The sequence below is a fragment of the Aptenodytes patagonicus genome, chromosome 6 (assembly GCF_965638725.1).
Source record: "Aptenodytes patagonicus chromosome 6, bAptPat1.pri.cur, whole genome shotgun sequence".
NCBI classification, from domain to species: Eukaryota; Metazoa; Chordata; class Aves; order Sphenisciformes; family Spheniscidae; genus Aptenodytes; species Aptenodytes patagonicus.
Window position 1 is genome coordinate 35,624,028 of NC_134954.1, and position 22,167 is coordinate 35,646,194.

The window sequence follows — 22,167 nt, forward strand, 5'->3', positions numbered from 1 at the left end:
AAATAAAATTTGAAATATCTTTACACCAGAAGACCAGATAAACTTACTATGCTATACTGGAATGCACATCGTCTGTTGAAACCCGGTATCTTACTGTGAGGCTGATCTGACATATTTCTTCTGAAAAGTCACTGACAAATGTAATAAATAATTGCTTTTTATAGGATTTTAAGCCTGTAACAGTATATAACAGCACATTTTTTTAAAAACGCTACTCTTGTAACAGTAAAGTCTAAAATACCTTGCCAAAGCATACTCTGAGTTCATCCCATAGAGATCTATCATACCATATTCTCTATAACTTTGTACATTGAGGATGAGATTTCCAAACTTCCCTGACAATACAGAGTTTCAGGTTCATATAGCTTTTGGGTGCCTAAATAATCAATTAGATCCTTAATGGGATTTTCAAAAGTGACAATGTGCCCACTCCGACAGATTTTCAATCAACCCTTCAGGCACTTTTAAAGATCCAACTATTCGTGCTTATCAAATGAAGGGAGCCCACCCTCTAACATCTGCTTAGGCGAGAACTTTGTTGCGTGACTTTACCAAAATTAGGCAGAAGCTGACAAGAAGACTTGTCTCACTGAAGAACAAGAAGTGACTCTCTCAGGGCTTCTGTTTGCTAAGAGTTGCCATTAAACTGCATGAAGGATGACCTAGGTTTTCACTGTTTCTAAAACAAAATTCTTGCCTTCCTTCAAAAAAAATCAACTGTTGTAAAACTACCGACAAAAGGGAAAAACTGAAACAAGAACTATATAGGAGACCAGCAGAATAAATCTAGAGAACTCAACTACATCCACAGTTTTTATAAAAATGACTTAGCTCAGCTATCAGCCCTCAATCCCCCCCCTCCCCCCCAAAAAAACCCCCACCCCACAAACAAACAAAAACTCCACCATTAATTTACCTCAGAATCCATTTGCTGGTCTAGCTTTATAGTAATGAAATTCCATATAGGATAGAGAAAGCAGTACCAGCACTTCATAATTTAATTTCACCAGCTGCTTTTTTTTTTTTTTTAAAAATATGAGATTAGACTGACAACTCTAGATCTTAATCCCAACCCATATTCAGGAAAACTCATGTAAGCAACATGGGTAACTTACAGTGTTCAATGCACATGTAAAGGGACTTCTGCAAGCTGTGCTCACTGAACATCATTGCATACAAATACATTAGGCACCAAAACTATACGCACACCATGAATGATTCTACCAGAAACTGTCTTACAGTTTTGTGATATATAAAAGAAAATACCTTTATCAAAAAAGTCAGATAAAGAAAAACTTAGTCTCAAATTCAAAAATGCAATGACAAGTGAATGTTAGAAGCCCCTCTTTGCAAATTAGAGGGGCTATATTGCAAACCAGGAACTTTAGTCCTTCTCATTTTTCAAGTGAAAACCTATTTTATTAAAAAAAAAACAACAGTCAGTTGCAATACTGCAGAGAACCACGAGAGCCTGGGCCAGTACTGTGGTACTGTAAATTAGTATGCAGTTACACAGAATATTAATGGATGGGTTTAATCTACAGAGTGCAGATTCACTGCATAAAAAGCAGTGTTACTCTTGTCATATGTTAGTTTATTTTCTTCCATATTTTAAATTTACTGAAATTCCTTTACACCTATTAAATGAGCAAATTCTTTTTGAAAACAGTACAGCATGGCTGAAATGCAATAAACATAAGCACTTTAATATTTAAGTGAGGAAAATTAATGTCATTGTGTTTTCAAATTGGTTTTCTTCAGTGCAGAGTTTCTTTATTTGTCCAAATAAAATGGATTTGAGTGGGTTGCAGCTTTAAGGAGATATGCAGCACTATTCAATGGTTTTGTGAACTTGGGAAGATATTATGAATAATGGATTTGCTGTGCTCTTAGACACAGAGCCACAATAAAAACAATATCATTCTAGGTTCTCTAATAAGCAGCTGCTGGAATAAGGAATAAAAAGCCTGGCCTACTGATTTAAGCTACAGGTGCTAGCATTTTTGTTCAGATCATCATAGCAAACTACGGGACTAGCTCTGTGTTTTCAGCAGGAAAACTACTCAAACACAGAATGTGAAGGGCTAAATTCCCAAGGCTACCTCCCACTACTCTGCTGCTTTCTTCTTACAAGCTCATTTTTGTATTATACCCGCCCCCTTCCCCCCCCCCCCCAAAAAAAAAAAAAAAAAAAAAAGAGTTGGAAAGGCTGTATTTCCCACTGTCAACAGCTGGAGGAAAAGGTTAGCTTGAAACACATGCACAAAATATAAGAGCACTGGTTTAGCTTCCTCCTTTTGTAGATCTGAACATATATCCCACTTCTCAAGGGGGGAGAGTCCTTTGCTTTATTTAGTAATTTAAAAATACTTAAATTTCATTAGCAAATTACTCACTCTTAAGCATGAATGGAAACAACAACCAACAATTTCAATATAGATAGATTTGACCAAAATAAATTTGAGAAGTGTACCTCTTTGTCCTTTTGAAAAGAATTTGGTCTCAGTCTGACAGAAAACCAGAACAGTTTGGGACATCTAATCCATTCCTAACAGTGTGCAAGATTTAAATGCTCAACACCACAGGAGTGGAAAAAGTAGCAACTTCTCTGAGAACTCGACGCTTCAGAGTAGGAGGAGGTAGGATATCTACCTATTGACGTGGGATGATCTTATCCTCATTTTCTTCCCAAACTTGCAAATGCAAAAACTTTACATACATAGGCACATAAAGTAGTTCCTCATATGAGTACATCTAAAAGCGTATTGAAGAGAAGCTCAGTGACCAGGATCTCAAATTCTGGTCCCAAAAGCCCAAATGGTGTATTTAATAACTAACAGATTGGTATTTGCCAAGATTTTAATACTGGCATTGCGCTTCTAGAGGTTGTGACATCATCTTATCCTGTTTTAAATATATCTCCAGCAAGTCACCACTAAAATCTTCAGTTGCACATAGCAAAGCTTAGTTTATACTATTGCTGTAGGTGCTGACTATGTAATCAAAGTATTGTCAAGCCATAAGTGACAACCTGATAAGAATTAAAAGGTTGACACACTTAGAATTAGGTTTTCATCAACCCGCAGTGCTAGCTGCTAACTTCACATCTAGTATTGCATACTGCATCCTCAAGCCTTAATTTTCATCTTAACCTTCCAAACTCAGTTAGCTCAAACGTATATTACTATGAAACAAACTCTGATATGAAAAAATTCTGTGAAAAGGGCTTTTTAATCAGCAGAACATAACTGCAGAAGATCACATAGTATTTTTATTTTTTTCTTAGAACTTCAGAGGAGAGATACAAGTATAACTTCAATGATGTTCACACTGTGCAGCTAACTGGCATGCCCTTTATGCAACAGAAATGATCCATGACTATCTGCTCTGTATTAAATAATTCACAAATTTTGTTGACATTTTACTGCAGTCTCAATATTAAGACTCTATTATCTAGAATTTTTGTTTTGGTGACAGAAATATGTTTGAAAGAGATACTAAAATATAAAGAAATTCATTGGTTTTGCATCAACTGGATAATTCCAATACATATTTAATAGGTTTCCCACAGATACATGCCTTTGCAGGCTCTGAGTTCAGTAAATAGATGCATAACAATTGTCTTTCAGATGGTGAACTGATTCCTAGCTGGGAAAGATATTGGCTAGTCTAGGACAAGATTTTTGTGTGATGTTGTGTCTCAATTCACATCAGAAAACCTACTCTGAATATTAGAAGTGCAGAAGGGAAGTTGGCAACATTTCTGTTTTCTTCACCCTGATCTTCACCTCCATTAAGGCAACGCCTCCCCCTCTCCCCCCCCCCCCCCCCCATATTTTGATGAGAAGCGTCAGACTGGCTATGTAAACAGTTAACAAATTGTATCATATGGATACAATTGGAAAATATATGGAAAGCTTTATAGCTTTCAAAGTCTACTCTGAAGATTCTGAGATCTGGCTCAAAGAAAAATCTGCACAGGGTACCAAAGAAATTGTATTATATGTATGTCGTCCTACCATTCAGGAAAATTTAAGACTTAGGACAGAAATGAGCCCTGAGGTTTTTGAAAACCGTCACTGAGAAAAGAAGCCACTGTTGGGCTGAAAATGGTATTAATTCACATTTTAAGAAGGTACAAACACAATTCAATGCCTTTCAACTTCAATAAAAGACCCAGGAGATGTTTTTTGTACATAAGAAGTCATTGTTTAAGGATTAAGATGTGACTTGTGTTCATATTGCAGCTGAAGCTAATCAAAGATAAATGTAGTTTGCTTTAACAGGATACACATGGTAGACATCTAGAGTTCCAGCATTTGGGAGAGAAAATAATCTGGCAATACAAGGTTTTGTGTAAAGTCTGAACCCTTGAAAAAAAAAAGGGGGGGGAAGAAAAAAGAAAAAAAAAAAGGAAAAAAACAAACCCCAAAAGCATCACACACATCTCTGAAGACCGCCTGGAGCCAGAAGACAAGAATTCAAACAGGAATTTATATGTATAAAGGCAGCCATTACAGCAGCCTTTTAATTTGCAATCAAATGACCAACTCATCTAATTTCAAACTAGAAGACATTAGCATCTAAAAATAGTTCAACATTCAGGTGGATATGCTTATCAAAGTACTGCTGCTTATGAATAGTAAGATGTATTCCTGTTATTGTTAATTCACTGGAGGTACAAGCAGGGAAACCATCTACGATTACTTATGTTATGGCACACTGTGACTTTGGGTAACAGTACTCCACTTTAACATGTATCACAGACTATACATGTAATATTTGCACTAACTGGTACTGACAGGATATGGTTGTGATGATTGAAATACATCATTTTAATGAACTGTTGTCTTCACTGAATTCTGTAATAATATCTGACAGCTTTCACTGCTGCATGAATTACTCTCTGTTGGTACAACTCATTTTTGTTTTGGTTGAGATACTGTAAGACAGTATTTCTATGAAAACAGGCTAGGTAAAGAAAAGACTGCCAGTAATAAGTGAATGTATCATGAAGGAGAAAGAAAATGACTGGATAATGAGCGTGGATACGTAGTGAAAAACTATACTATGAGTGAAAGTATGCTGAATGTCTGCAGTGCTGATCCTTTGCATTTGAATACTGAATGTAGGACAGTGGAAACACCCTGTCAAGATCTGAACAATATTTTGCAGAAGCCATAGTTATAATACCTGCACACTTGCAAATAAGACAAGGAATTCAACTTGCACATTGTCAAAGAGAGAAAAAAAAACCTGTGAGCCTACTACAGTATACACAGTCAAACTGGACTAAGTTTTCTGGACCTGCCAGCTGGTTTGGTTAGGAGTTGATGGAAGGAAGCCTAACTATTACCTTCATAATTCATCCTGCTCTTGAACTAGCTGTCAGGGAGTCTAGGAGGCATTTTGACAAGTAAGGTAAACCAAGTAGAAAGGTGTCCAACTTACAGAAGATTACATTACCTTAGCAGTTCAAACAAATAAAGCATTCTGCTATCCAACAGGAATCTCTCAGCCAACTATACATAATTTAGGAAATTTGTGCATCTCTGGGCTTACAGAGGGCAACTGGGACATAAAAAAAACCCAACTCCAACTAATAATTTTTTCCAAGCCATATTGGATGCTGAAATAATGGAAGCAAGGAAACTGTTGAGATAAGAAAATGATACATCCTTTTATGCAAATTAAGTGCAACTTTCTCTGCTATCTTTCCATAAAAGAAGATGGAAATCTTATGTAGGTAACTGATTGTAGAGTTCAGATAAGCCCACTAGAAATATTTGCAGAGACGAGAACTCAAACATTTAAGAAAGCAGCTCCATTCATCACACCCTAGTTTAAAAAAAATAAAGTAGTAACTTGGTTTTTCTTCCCCCACCCTTAATCAAAAACAGTGCTGTACATTTCAAGACCAGTAGCAGAAACCAGAAAGCAAAGCTTTTACATTTCTGTCTTTTCAATGCTTTAGAAAAAGACCTCAAAATACTTTTGATATTTAAAAAAAATAGTCATTTTAACTACTAAGAAATTCAAATATGCTTGTTATGTACAAACTAAATTGCCATAGACAGTTCCAGTAAAAACCACAGAGAACATTGATTTACCTAGACCTGTAGCCAACAACCACCAATACAAACATTTCAGCAGAAGCTACACAATTCCTGTCATGTCTAACAGTGTAATTCCATGGAGACATGTTTCTACTGTGTCCCAAATGGTGATTACTTTATGTCACAAAGTGTGAAGGCTGACAGTCTTTGTAATATCACTAACAGCATATGCTTTTAATTTCTCTAAGTATATGCATGCTTTGAACATTGCCATGCAACTGCAAACAAGTCCAGCATTGCTTTATCACTGCATCCTTTAAGTGACAGAGAAATAATAACCATATAAACATATGTTTCTCATGAATCTATATTACTGCTAAAAATCCAATTCTGATTTTCTTTCTTCTCACCCGGTAGGAAAGTTTGAAGACAATTCATTTTGACTTTTTTTTAATGTTACCAAGGGATGGAGAGTTAGGTTTTTAATGATGGCTTCAGTAGTAACTCACTATATGGCCTTAGTAAAGCACTTCACCTCTTTGCTTAGTTTCACCAAATGTAAATAATTGTATCACTTTCCCAGTTTAGGCATTCTATGGGAATTAGGTAAGACTCATCTGTTTTTTTGGACTTGCAAATATGTGACCATATTAAACATTTCTCATTATTAATGCCTGTTGTCTTGTACTAACCCTGTAACGTGATTTAAATAAGTTTACAGTATGGAGTTCAAGCTACACTTCTTGATTAAGTTTTGTACTTCAAGATTCATCTTTTTCAGTAGTATGAAGACTAAGCCATATTTTCCCCTTAACCGAACCACTATGCTTTGGATATAATTTTTTCCCTGATAATTCACAACTTCAGATTGATTTTTACAATTGGCTTTCTGGGAATAACAACAACTAGGTTTTAGACTTTCTTTGGTCCTGAAAAATGTGTTATAGAACTCTAGCATAATTATAGGTTTGGAAACTTGGGCATAGGCCTCATTTTGATTTGAGGGATTAATAGCAGGTTGTCTCCCTAGTACTCCAAAGGGAATTCTCCTTTATCAGAATGGCAAGCATTTCCTCACATGCTGTCAGGACAGACATTACAAACTACCCAAAGTTGGTCCTTCCACAGTTCCTTTAAGTTCTTCTACCAGCTTTCTAATTTCCTGGAGGACATTTGTCTATTCTGAAAATAGATTAGTTTCACTTTTACTGGAATCAATTAAACATAGTATCTGGCCAGAACAGCTTATGGCTTCCGTCCCACTGAAAAGCGAGTCAGAAAGTGTCACCTGAAAAGGGGTATTTTGACAAGGACTGGTTACACGCCCTCATTCTGATTCAAAATGTGAAAGTATGGCTCCATTTTGAAACTAGACAATCTTTATCAGTTTCTTCAAAGGAGATTTTATAGAGTCCTGATACGGATACATTTGGTGTGGTGAAAAATAACTACAAATATGATATCAAAGATTTCATTTAAAAGTTGTCCATTGCCTAAGGGAAAAAGAAGAAAAAGAAACAGAGTATGAAAGTAAAAGATGCCAAAAGAAGTTAGTGTAAACTCTGTGCCTTTTCATATTGCTGTGATGGTACAAAGCAACTGGTTTGACTAGCCAACTTGGCAATTTAAGCAATATTAACTAGCTTCTTTATCAAGACTAAAGAAAAAAAAAAAAAAACCCAGCCAAAACTATAACAGCAGTTTAAAATCAACTCAATCATGTCTTGCACTGCACACTGTCAAGATGTGTTAATAATAAAATACATGCAGTGTCATCATTGCATGGTATCATTCCAAGGAAAGCTTTAGTTAGTTAGGGGCTTCTTATTAAACAAAATCCATCCCTGCTTAATTTCTTTAAAATGTATGCTGACCCTAAATTTCCCAAAATTAAAATGCTTCTTATGAGAAGAAATAAAACTATAATCAGCAGTTATCAAGTGGAGAGAAGTTATAACAGAAGCTATGAATCTTAATGTAGGCTTAAGAACAAAAGAAGGAATTATTTAAATAAAGTAGGAATTAATTTATGTCATATATATCTGACACTAGGTAAAGTGAAAATTCCCAGTCTTGTAGAAAAGCAAAAGGTGTCAACAATTATTTTTGTGTCTATTTGGAAATAAGTAAAAGAATATAGTAATAACTTAGTAACAAGATACTATATTAGTGGTTGTACAGGATAATAAACAGTGACCATGATAGATTAGTTACTTTTTTAATTTGCACCTGAACAAATGCACCAAAGGATACTATTAATGACTGAGGACTGATGTAAACAATTACATTTTTTAGAATTTTAAAATAAAATTTTGATTATGGGAGAAATTTCAGGGAGCTAGACAAAAGTTACTGTATTAAATGAAAAGGAAAACAAATAAGTCATGGATTAAAAAACAGCAAACAGAAAGCAGCAATGGCTCCAATTTGCAGACATTTATTCACCCTGAGGTCTGCTGCAGGACAGTACAGAATTGCATTTCTCTGTGGCCTAATTCCGTCATATTTTGCACTACTGAAAGAAACCAGAGAAAAATGGAGAACTCGTCCAATTACTATATAATGGATATACTGGGGAAAAAAATAATCTGAATGTTCTGACTTTGGTGAAAATAATTTCTGAAGCTTAAAGCATACATAACAATGTTTGCATTTAACATACAGTCAACAGCATATGTTTGCAAAACTAAATAACCGCCTGTGTTTACATGAGATATATGATGTTCAGTTTGATTTGCATATCAGAGATCAGGCTGTAAATCTCTGACGATATTTACAGCTGGATAATTGAAATTAATCCTGCCAAAATGACTTTGACAGTCCTGAATTTATGGTCTGAGAGAACAATCCTGGAACTGTTTGCTAAGCTGTTAACATGGCTGGCTATATATTTTCAATATGAGCTATGCGCTGAATAAAAACCTGTTCACAAATTATAAGCCTCTTCCTTTCTTCCCCCACTTAGTGTTCCAGTTGCTTCCTATAATCATTGAAGATGGGATAACCTTGAAGATAGCAGATATGCATGTGTTTTGCTGCTTTTGTTTTTTTTTTTTTTCTCTAACCACGGCAGGTACATTAGTTATCTTTCTTCCCCCTTCCCCCCGCCCCCAAGTTGTTATGCCATTTTCTTTTTAATTTCCTTTAAAAGCAGCCAATTCTCCCAGCAGAAAGCATCAAGAAGTGCCAACACCAGAACTCAGACTCCCTCAAATCCTTCAGTAACTTGGATCATGGTTGCATCTCAGCATGTGTCTGTGTCTCCAGGGAAGAAGAAAGGTGCTTGGACTTTTGTTTGTTTGTTTTGTTTTGTTTTTTAAACTCAGGTCATATCTTTAAATAGAGGGCACATAAGTTGTCAAGGAGAAGAACATTGTTAACTACAAAGCTACCTCACATTATCCTCCTGGTAGGAATGCCATTTGTGGCTAGATCTATGACAGAAACTTCCAACATACACAGAAGAAAAATGCTTGTGAATAATATCCATTGGTGAAAAAAAAATAATCAGCAGTAGTTTCACCTTCTAATAAAACAAAATTCAAACAATTAGCAGGCTGAATTTTCTTATCATTGGCAAAGAATTACGTAATTTATTAAAACAGTTGGCAACCTTTTCCCATTTAAGAGATGTTGCACCTCGTACTCTTTGGACTCCAATTATGGATTTGATGTTTGTGAAAGTTGCACCTTGGGTTTTGGTGCTAAAAGATAGAAAACAGCCTCCCCACTTTCTTGATACCAAGTTTTCAACCACAGAGAACTCTGCTGTAGGTATTTCAAAAGCTATGTTTATAGATAAAAAAGTACATTTCTAATATATAAAAGCAGCTTTTTGAAATCTGGAAATAAAAACACATTACAGAAATGTATGTATTTACACTTGTAGCATTTATTTACAACATATCTCTTTTAGAAAGGTGGCAATGATAGCTTTGATATTCATCTTGCTTGCTTCCCCCCCTTTACAATATGCTGCTTTCCAGGACCATTCACAATTTGAAAGCAGGCATCCATCCATATATGTACTATTAAGGAAGAAAGACAGCTATCATTTATAAAATGTTAATTCCTTATTAGTGGAAAGAATAAATCACTAGATTAAGCACAATAACTGTGATCACTAATTACTATCCTACCACAAGTATGTTATCTTGTGCTCTGTCCCCTGTTCAGAGCTTGTGTCAACTGGCAGACACCTGGAGAGGGAGAATTCTAAAGATGACAACTAGATAAGCACACATTCTGTGAGGATGGGAAGAAAAATATTTTCTAAGCATCAAAAACCCTTGTGGTAAGCCTGCTCCACCTTCCCATTTTGTTGCACATACCCAGACTGTAAAGGAGTCCAAAGGAGGTTACGTATTTAGATGGTACCTAGCACAGCTGGCTTCATTCGTATCAGAGAACTCCAGGCACACAACAAATTTACAGGTGACACTCTAGGAAACGTCTAAGATTAGTGTTGCCAAACTCAGCCAGTTAGCTTGGCAATTAGTACTGCCAAGCCAAAATACACTGCAGGTTCTTTTGTATAGCATTTCTGTATATAAGCATCAGCAAATTAACAATCCAGACTGGAAACTACCAGCCTGATTAATCTGTCAATAGCTTTCCCTTATTTCCACATCTTGCCATATATTCTGCACGGGTTGATTTTTTGCTTGAATTAGTCAACATGGGCATAAGGATCAATTGCAGCTGACTGTTCTGCAGAATTAGGTCTTCAGGTGGGACATCTTAAGCTTGAAACAGTCATGTCTTGTTGTCATCAAATCCCTTTTTACAGAAGCTCTTCAAGAGCATCTAATTTTTCCACTGTACTCATTTTATACTAAGTGCATACGCCACATACACTTCTACAGCACATCTTACAAATTCATCTAAACAGACTAGCTAAAGAGAACTCAATTGTCTTTTGGACTTAGGTAATGTAACGTAAATGAACACATGGGCTTTTATTGTGAACAGACTGAAAGTCCACCAGTGAGGACTCCGAGTAAGGCTTTTTTATTTTATACTCTGAATACTCCTATTTTAAGCATACTATGCCACATTTTTGTGCCACCTCCTGCTCTCTTTAGCCACCGAGATTTTTGCATGACTTAAGGTTTCAATAATTATATGATGATAACTAGCCTTTCACATCATGGCTGTGCTCCTTACTCTCTTATTTTCAAATGCAAAATGCACATCAGATACACTGAAGGTAGAAATGAGAGTTGGTAATGAGTGTGAGTGGGAGTCATGGGTTGGTGATGAAGATTTGCTTTGATTCCTCTGACTACAAAAGCTTCCTCAGTAGGGAAGATATTTTAAAGTGTCTAAACAAAACCTGTGTCTGTGCAAATTCAAAACCATTCTGACATAAAATTAAAGCTATTCTTAGTGTTATTTCTTAAAGGTCATGAATATGCCATAAAGGATGATCAAAGTATTAAAATCCTACAACAGGTTAAGAAAAGAGGCAATGATACAATAGATTTCTGGTGTTTTCATTTCTAAGCAAAACACTGACCACTAATTCTTATTAGTGATAGTAATGGGAAGCATCATCTGTTATCAGAACTGGCTGACAATTTCTGTTATAAAACCCAATTCTCAGTTGTCTTGAACTGAACCGAACTCCAAACTTTAACTGATTTGTCGTTGATTTTATAAAATTGAATATTTGTTTCCAGCTTTTGTTTTAAGTAGCTGCTCTCAGCTTAGCCCAAATAATTTGGAATAATTCATGAAAAGATACGTTGCTTATCCCATTTTTAAAACAATGTTTTTATTATTATTTAATGCTTCCTCAATTCACGATTTAAAAGCAAGACTGAAAATCTGATACTGACAGAGTTTTAATTAGCTCTCAGAAAAATCTGGCTGAATTACAACATTTTGAAACATCTCAATTCATACACGCTTACCAGAGAAGTACTTCACTTTTACAACAAAACCCCTCAACACTCCCGCTTCACCAAGCACGCTCCTAAAATAGGTCTCTAGATCTCAATTGCAGGGCTCACTGCAATTGCAGCAGACCGGGAGTGATCCAGGTCTTCCTTCCATGAATGAAAGAAGAGTCTCCCCTGCTTTTTCAGTGAAGCTTCTTTCCCTGCAGTGGCCAACAAGCTTGAACGAGTATTTCACCTCATTCAAATGCAAAGGAAGAAAACGACTGAGAGGAAATGGACAAATCCATTAGGACTGGATAATAAAGAACCAGGGAAAACACATATGAGACTGCAGACTTGTCTGTGGACTGATGACATTCAGTTGTTAAAAATCAGACCTAGTACAGTACAGTAGTGTCAGTAACACTATTCCTAAGTTATTCAGGAGTCTAGAAGGAACAGTTTGGAAAAAAAACCCAAACATTCCACGCCTTTAAGGTGTAAATTAATCAAAATATGTCACCTCAACTATAACTGAAGAAAGTTGAGGAACTAATAATTAGTTGGTAAGCAGGAATATACTAATATTCTAGAAGCACCTTCATAAAAATGCATTTGCCTGAATAATAAAGAAAATGAAGAGGTATACATTGATTTATTAATCAGGAGTCACCTTGCCAAAACATATATAATGAATAAAATAAATTTCCAGTTGCCCAACTTTAAATTAAGGTGTGTTGTATACTCATGAGCTAGAAATACTATATAGAAAACTTAAATTTTTGTTCAGTTACTTATTTAAATTACATATTGAAGTTCCACAAAGCTCTGAGCTTAAAAAAACCCCACCACCACAGAATAACAGATGCCAAATAAAAACAAATACTTTTTTTTGGCCCTATCTTAAATTAAGTCATTCCCAGCTCCCTATTTAGTAAAGCCTTTATTTAGTAAATCACATCAAAGCCTGTTTTTTGCACCACTCCCTTTAATTTATCTATATTCTTAAAGTGAAGCCCACAAATTGATGCTAGACATCTCTCTCTCACTGGGCTAAAACATAAACCAGTGGTTATTAAGTAAAGCTATCAATCAGCTAATAAAGAATCTCCAGTAACTCCATACCTGTTAACATCCCATAGTTTACTTGTGTTGTCCATAGAGGCAGAAGCTACAAAATCACCACATGAATGCCATGAGCCGTCCCATACAGTGCGGGCATGTCCTTCAAAAGTCAGAATGCATCCACGTTTTGAAAAGTCCCATATCTGCACTGTGGTATCCCCACTTGAAGTGACCAGCTGGGTGCCACTGTTACAAGGAATAAAAATAAAGAGTAGTTTTTAGCAAGGATATAGGTGAAGATTTTTCAAAGTACACAGCAAAATGATTTAACTGTTTAGAAAGACAGGTTAGGTAGCAATTGTTGATTTTACATTAAAATACATATGAACGAAAAATTGTGTTTGAAAACATTCATATTTTTACTTTACACAGTTTTCTGACACATCACAGATGAAGCGGTCATGTATTAAATACTCTATCAAAAGAAAAGAAAAGGAGATAAGAAGTAGCTATATTCCATGGGAAAGGAAATATGGGTCCCAAAATTTACATTCTTATTTTTTGTAGTCTATTTATGAGTTTATCAGTAAAATAACTTAAGCCCAGAGAACTGCTTTCAAAGTAGAATAAAATAGCTTCAGGGAAGAATATTTTCTTATTTCTCAAATCCATGACATTTTCTACATAGAAATTATTATTTAAGCATCACAGTTTTGTCTCTTCTGACTCAGTATAAATACTTTAACACATTCACTATCTCTTGGGGTCATTGATGTTATATAAATGAAAAATACAGAGTTCAACTCAGATGTTTTGGCCAAATCTTCAGATTTAAACTAGTATAGTTCTATTTCATTTAAGCATGGAGATACAGCTTCAGACTAAAAGTCTATCTGGTTCAGTAACATGTTATACAACAACTAGTACGGGATTCTTAATAAAAAGAAAATAATAATAAAAAGTATGTAGAGTCATTCTCCTATTAAACTCTCCCAGACTTAGCCTATGGCTCAGGTTTTCTTTGAGGCAGAAGCTTTGTGCTTAACAAGCAGCCATGGAGGTTTTTTCCCCATGACTAATTAATTTGTGAACATATGTAAACCGTTGGCACCCATAATCCCTTGTGTCAAGGAATTCCAAAATTTAATTATGCATTGTGTGAAAAACTATTTTGGGGTCTTAAATACCTTACTTCATTTCATTTGATGCTTCTAATTCTAATACTGTGATTAAAAGTAAACACTGACTACACATTTGCCATCTCTAAACCAACTGTGATATTATAGGTCCCCTATCATATTTTATCTGCAAAGCTGAGGACTCCTACTCTACTGACTCACTCCTCATACAGACGTCATTCCATCTCTTTGATCACATTTACCATCTTTCTCAGCACCTTTTGATCTGAAACTTAAGAAACAGGTACCCAAGGAATGTATACAATGGTACAGTAGTGTTTTCTGGTTTATTCTGTATTCTTTTAATTTGATTAGCATTTTTGGCACTACTACACAGAAATTTTCAGAAAACTGACCACAGTGGCTCCAAGATTTCTTTCCTGAGTACTAATAACTAGTTTAGACCCATTCTTATCTGTGTACAATTAGGACCATTTTTTTCTTATGTGCATTACTTTGCATTCATCTGCATTGAGTTTCATCTGCCACCTCACTGTCAAGTCAGCTGTTGTGGCCAGAATTCTTTTCCTGTAATTCTTCACATGCAACCTTCATTTTTACTGCTCTGACTAATTAGCAAACTCATCCACTTCATTCTCTCCCCCAATTTCAAGATCATCTTAATAACTTAGGTCCCAGCACAGATCCCTGTGGGACTCAAATAATAATTTCTCCATTCTGAAAGTGACATTTTATTCCAGTTTTTAAACTCACAAGATAAATTTCCTTTTTATTCAGGACAGTTTAGCTTCTTTGAGAGTTTTTGTCAAATGATTTTAAGAAGAATTTACCAAAAATCCAAGTATACCGAATTTATGAATCTCCCTTGATCAAATGCTCAGCAAGCCCTTCAGAGAACTCTAATAGATTTCTGAGACTTCATTTCCAAAGCCATGCTGACACCTCCCAATGCTTCACTATAACAAATATATCCATGTATCCTGTAATTTTGCTTCTTAATATCATTTCTACCAGCCTTCCCGGTATAAAAGTTAGATCAACTGATCCACAGCCCTTTTATCATCACCAACATCAATAACAAGATCTTGCCATTAGGATCCAATAAACTGTGCTTTTATTTGAATAATGGAAAATGTGCTATCACAGGCGGCAGAATCCTTCTTCCAAATCTCTGGATATAAAACTGTGGGAACTGAAAACAGATCAAGAGTTGATCATAAGCACTACTTTAAAACTTCATGCTAAGAATATACTGAGAGATATTTAGTTCACTGTTGCAGTGCAAAAAAACAAGAGGAAGGGAAAAAAAAAGGTCTGGGAGGGGTAGTGTTAAACTTTTTTTTAAATCCTTCCTTTCCTCCTTTTCCAATAGATGGCCACCAGATTGTTCTGTAAAAGTACCTACTAAGACAGCTTGAAATATGTGCATCACTTACCTGATAGATCTTAAAGGGGAACTTGCCATTATGAAATATCACCTACCTAAACTTTTGACTATTTTTAACACTTACCATTTAGATTGCTATTTTTTGTGAAAATATCATTATAATCCTCATTAAGGCAGGTACACCCCCATGCCTAAGACAAAGCTTTGAGAGATTAATCTTTCAAAAATTTTAACATCACACAGGAATAATTCTGAAGCTTTTTTCATATATACCAAAGCATAAAGGCTTGAAGCCTGAGTAAGGGTTTGGAGGAGACCCTAATTTTGTCAAGCTGCTAGGAATAAATGTGCTTTTATTAATGAAACACTTGTACTTTTAATAACTCAAGCTAGGTCTCACTTCTGGAGACAGATAAAATTAGTGAAATGACAAATTATCATACCCCTTATACATTTATGAAATAAGAGCTATTTTAAAACAAATTCAGAAGCAGGTCTAAAGTGGGACTGATGAAATCTATAATTGATTCAGAGGGTAGTATGCACTGCCACTGTTGTGAATCACAAAAAGAGATTTATTGCTTAGGCATTTTTTTGATATATAATCCCCAAAATGCTACATGAAGAACCGGTTCCTTGGGCTGAATTTTAAGAATACACCATCCAGGCAGTGATGAAAATCTTTCAGAAAACAGATATGAGCAGGAAGGTAGTTCAAATGGATTCAGTTTGGCAATCTGTGGCAGGGAAAAGAGTTACAAATGAGGTTTAGCACTCCTTACAGATCAAAGGAGAAAAAAGTGGAGATTGAAAACAAAAGCATAGCTTGCTCAGGAAAAAGTTTTGAGGGACAGACTGACAGTGGAAGTAAGGGCAAAAATACTCAGGAACAGAGGGACCCCACACCCCAGTCCCCTGCTACACAAGCTCCCTAATATTCCCTGGGCATAAAAAAAAGCATCCCTTCATTAAAGAAAGGGGAGTTGCATCAGCTGAGGATCTGCAATTATGCATCTACGAACTTAACGTCAGCATTTCTGGGAAGCACAAACTGCTGCTTATAGGAATGATGGCTGTCAGAGCTGTTTTAGCACTGGGCCTGCACTTTGTGGTCATGCAATCTTCACCTCACACTAGTATTCAAACCAGACACACACATAATGAAAGAAAGTGCTGTGTCAAGCCAAGTCAGGCATCTAAATCAAAATGCTGCCCTTCGAAAAAAATCCTATCTACTTAATAGCTGATCAATAATGACAAACTTTTTCTGATTTGCAGCATTTTTTGGTCCTGGGAGATAAAAGAAACACTCCAGATTCTGAGGTAATGTTTTGTTACCAACAGCTGCAACATTTTTTTACTGCACTACTGCTCTATACGTATGATATAAGTTTATCTGGGGAAAAAAATATATCAGGAAAAGTAGATGTTTTTAATGATTTAGACTGTCAGTTTAACAGTCCTTTACCATATGACTGATTTTCAAACAAAATGCATACTGATTTTTATATTAAATACAGATGGAAATATGACATTAGATGCTCAGCCTTAATTATCAGCAGCTATAGACATAATCTCCATTTGAATTTAGGATTGATCACTAACAGAGAAAGCTCCAAGTAATCCTGTGTAGTATTTATATCTTTAATTCAGAGGATAATAAAAAACTTTAATTCTTTTTTACCAAACAAATCAAAGAACCAGACAATATATTAGGAGACAAGAACAACATAAATCCTATCTTTTTCTGTCACTTGAAACACATTCACATATATGCAAATAACTGCCAACTTTTAGAAATTCGGTAGTAATTTTTTTTTAAAGAAATCTTTTTAAAGAAAGTAGCAGTACATTTATGTACAGTGCTCAGTTGGGTTTGTATGGTCTTGCTTGGTCTGTTTTGGGGGTTTTCTGTTTAGACTTTCTAGCAGACCGAAGCACTATAAGGGATTAAATACGCCTGTATAGTTTAGAACAAAGTATATGCGTAGAAAAAACTTTCAAAAGTTCTAGGCAATGTGGAGTCTATGACATCTGTAACCCCTGCGTTGTCTCTATGGATAGATCTTTTTTCTTAATACTAAGTATGCATACAGTTCTACTTCTCAACTGATTTCAGGTATTCCTAATTGATGCTATAAACCTGCCCTTCCAGAAACAATTAGAGTGGAAAAAAAAACTTTGGAAATGTTAATTCTGTGCTCCACAAAAGCATTGGATGGAGCATTAACTTCTCAAGCCTTAACCTTTCCTCCCTCATATTCTAAACACACACATTTCCTTTCATTATACATTCTTCCTTCTTCCAGCTTCACTGTTCTCACTACAAGATGCCTCTCCATTAATAATTACTGAGTTGTAGACATATCAATAATTAAGGGTCATATTCAGCAACAACATGAGCCTTTGGCACAGAGATATTCTACAACATTTCAGGTGACTGATTACCTTTCTGGAATACCAGTCAAATGAAGGCAATAGCTACACTGATAGCATTGTCCTGTAAATATATCAAACGTAATATCAACATTCAAACCAGCTTCAAATATTGCACCTCGTTCAAATATTTCTGGACGATGGACTTAGATCTAAGCCTCGAGCTACTCCAGGGGGATTACTCAGGTTGCCCCGAAGATGCTGTGGAATGTAAAGCTAGCAAGCTATTCTGCTTCACAACATCAACTGCCAAGCAGGACCGCAGATCCCATCCTTCAAAATTTACAAGGATTATCATTTTGCACCAGCCAAAAAAAAATGATAAAGCCATTTGCCTCATTAGATCTAGCTGCCTAGGACATCCCTCTTTCAACCTCTTATATCATTGACTGGAGCAATACGTCTTCATAACCACTGAGCATTCTTGGTCAGCTTTATTCTGAGTACTGGTGGAGAGAGAGAACATCTTGATCTACAGTTTATTTGTAAATACTAGTAAGGTAGACTTCTCTGTCCAACATATCTCATCTTAAGACTTATTCGCAGGAATATTATTTTTAGCAGTTGCCAGGGACAGTACTGTGAATCAGACAATTTTGTTACTGTAATCTACATGGCATTAAGCGAACGTAGCAACATCTGTGCTACTAGCATTTGTATGTATTATTGATGTAGCGCTGTGGACATGGATGGTGTTCTGCAGACAAACTAAGATATGGCTCCTTTCCTGAGACAATTACAGTCTAAATCAAAAGGCAGTGAGCAAAGCCTTATACACAGTGCTGTCAAATAATGGTTCTCAAAGCAATACACTAAAACAAACACAACTTGTGTTAAAGTTTTGTGTCCTAAAAGAGCTGCAGCAACAGGTAGCATCTGACTGGAACTTAACCGTACAACATAAACATCAGCAACTCAACAACAAATTTTAAACATACAGTCTAAAACATTACAGGATTAGCAGTCTTTTACCATGGCAATTGAAAAAGACTTTAAAATCAATATTCCAATTGCTTAATTGGAAAAATGACGTCTCTTTTATTTACCTCTATTCATGCAATTATTCTAAAGCAAAATTCTAAAGGCTACTACACTACTTGCAATATCAGCGCAGGTAGACCCTAAGCACAGCAAAGCCCAAGGGAAGAACTGCAAATACTGTTAATAATTACTTTAATTTTGCTGACATTTTATGCTAGGCCAAAGAGGAAAGATAAAGAAAGGAAATGTCTAGAAAAACTGAGTTAGTCCATGAAAAACAGAACTAATGAAGCCTGAATGCCTATGGAAGTATCTTTTGCCTCTTCACCCCATCATCTTAGCTGTCGATTAAATAAATATATCAGGAATTGATTGATCCTTTAGACTTCTGTCTTCCAAGTTTTGTCAGAATTAGCCTGCAGGTTAAAAGTTACTAGAGAGCATGGGAGAGGGTGTAAGGAACTTGCGCAGAAGCAGCATAGGGAAGGGGGGGAGTACATCCTTGTAAGCTTCATTTTCCTTGGAAACAAGGTTAAAAACAGTGATCCAGACAGTTACACTTAGGAAAGTATATACCTACCAATGGGGTCCCACCTTTGGTTATGAGAGCTGTATTTAAACACTCTCTTTTCCATTTGATACTAAAAACAATGTAGGGATGGAAATACCAAACATCAGTTCAGCTGTGCAGTCATTGTAACTCTTCTTTATTGTCCCACTTTGCTGTGGTGTGTTTTGGTCATAGCCCCTCATTTTCTTCTCACCAGAGAAGGTGAAAATCAGGCTGAATTTAAAAAAGGTTGGGGTCAATATATTATTTTAAAAGTTCCCATAAAAAAATATTGAAAAGACAATAGGTGATTTTTTCCACACCAGGCAGGAGACTTGCATGGTTCCTTGATAAAGGATGATGTGGATCCAACTCTTTGTGGGTACAAAGGAAGATGGGACAAAGTTCTGGAAGAGGAATATATCAACGATTACATGGAAACTGCATCTGGCTCAAGAACCTTTGAAATAAGAAGTAGAGTCCAGGAGGGTATGAAAACAAAACCTCACAAATGCCTTTCCTATTCTTATCCATTCCTAGTCATCCCCTGGTACTCACTGCTGGGGACAGGATGATGGTCCAGAAGAATTTGGCATGTGCAGACATCCTTATGTTCTTAGTCTGTATTTGAACAAAACACTCAGTAGCAAAGACTTTGTTTCTAATGGATTTTGTAACCTTGAAACAGACTTGAGATATAGTTCACTTTTTTGTTACTGGACGTCTGAGTCACATTAATTATTTACAGTGACATTTCTTATTAAAACCCCTAGTTTTTTTGATATCTATGGTTCATTTTGAGTGTTGCTTTCATTATCCTCATGGACTATGTCTCTAAGACACATCTTATGTAGTAATTGTAATATGTTTTATCCTTCAGAATAATCTTAAGCCCAATTTTACTCCTGTTTTATTAACAGACGTAAAATGTCATTTATACAGAAGGTGAATGCCAGAATACTCAGCAGTAGAAATACGAAAATACCTTTTCTTTTCCTCATTTATCATCAAAGCTGAGGGAAAAAAAAGAATTAAATTTCAAAAATGCAAAATCAGTCATAAACTGACATTCTGTAAACCAATGAAGACGTTTCAAAGCCAGGAAGCACAGCAGTAACCAGCAGATGGTGGACGGTACATAGATACATGGCTTTTTAAGAAGAAAAGTGCAACCATCCTGCAAAAACCTGTGACACAAGGCTACTGGCTAGAAATCTTCAGAAAACTGTCAATGCATAGTATGCCAAATGCAAAACTCAAGGTAATTTTTCATTCTACATTACCTAATTGCTAGATCTTTTTATCATATTTCATGCTAATCTATTGACCCAAGACAGGATAACTGTTTACCCCTGCCATTTCTACCTGGCTGACAGCTGGGTGTGACATCAAGGGAAAAAAAATAAAGGAGTCTTTTGGCATAGCACCACTTGTCACTGCTTCTAGATTAAGATAGACCCTGGGACTAGGCATCATAAAAGTAGTAATCTTTTGTTTTAATGAAGTTCACCTTCTTTATTAAAACTTCCTTGAGGCTACATTACACTTCAAAAGTGCCAGTTTCACATCTGCAATAATTTAAATATCACATGTTCCTACTACCAAAAGGAGTCCCAGTATGGTATATATGAATTTTCAGAAAATGAATTCAAGTCATTTATAAACTAGTTTCAACCTAACAAGTCCTCCATATTTTAAAGCATTTCCTCTTTCTGAACTAAGTACTGATGACAGAAGTTGGCATATGTAATCATACATACACAGAGAAATCCTGTTTCACCTGGCGCCTTTCCCTCTGCTCTTACCAGCTTGTCTCTGTCCCAGTGCACAATTTTTCCTTTATTTCAAGGTTTTGGCCCGGTCTAAACACAGCCTATAGTTCTGCATTCAGGGTAATTATGATGATTTTTTTTGTTATGTCCACAAGGTAGAAGATTGCTCCAATTCAGGTTACAGTCTATACAGACCACAGTCAGGCCTGCTACATTCAAATCCCTTAGCTTGCTAAGATTAGCTTGGTACCCCCAAAAAAATATTGAGTGTATTCCATTCACTGCAGGCTAGTCTTTTTAACGTATGAAAATGACTTAGCTGTCTTTCAATGTCATGTAATTAAAAATGCTTAAATGAGATTTTAAAATAATTTAGGCACCTGGTAGAAGGCAGTTTTTAGTACATATAAAATTGCCTTTTAGGAGGCTTTGGAAGCACACCAGGTAAGGAATAAAAATGAAAAGACAAAATATAAACTAGTTACAATACTTGGAGATTAGATGTAGCAAAACGCATGTCAGCAGGACAGCAGGCACTAGACAATGCAAGGTTCTATGCAAGATTTAAAGACCAACGAATAATTAACTTTTTAACCATAATTTTTTTTTTTCAATTAAAAAAATGATGTCTCTTCTAAAAGAGAAGAGACCACTTTCTGCAAGTGCATGTCCAGCTTCCCACACCAAAATTCTACACCTATTTACCAAGGGGCAGGAGCCTTTGGGCATCCTATTTGAAGCAGAGAGCTTGTAGAAGCCTAGCCAGCGATGTCTCCAACAATTATGAAGGTTGCTTATGTTGAAGGCAAACAGTGTTTCTGGGTCCAGTTGTGCCATCTTGCTTTAGGATATTGCCAAGTAATATCTTCCCCCATTAACTTCATGAGAAATAATTCTTT

At 35.9% G+C, this 22,167-nt stretch overlaps 1 protein-coding gene across 1 annotated transcript in view; it reads right to left on the minus strand.

The window, feature by feature from the left end:
* Positions 1-22,167, minus strand: part of SPAG16 (sperm associated antigen 16) — a 427,499-nt gene that overhangs the window by 180,381 nt on the left and 224,951 nt on the right. Inside the window, 1 exon segment of the mRNA XM_076342108.1 lies at positions 13,064-13,249. Within this exon segment, the coding sequence (XP_076198223.1) occupies positions 13,064-13,249 (186 nt within the window).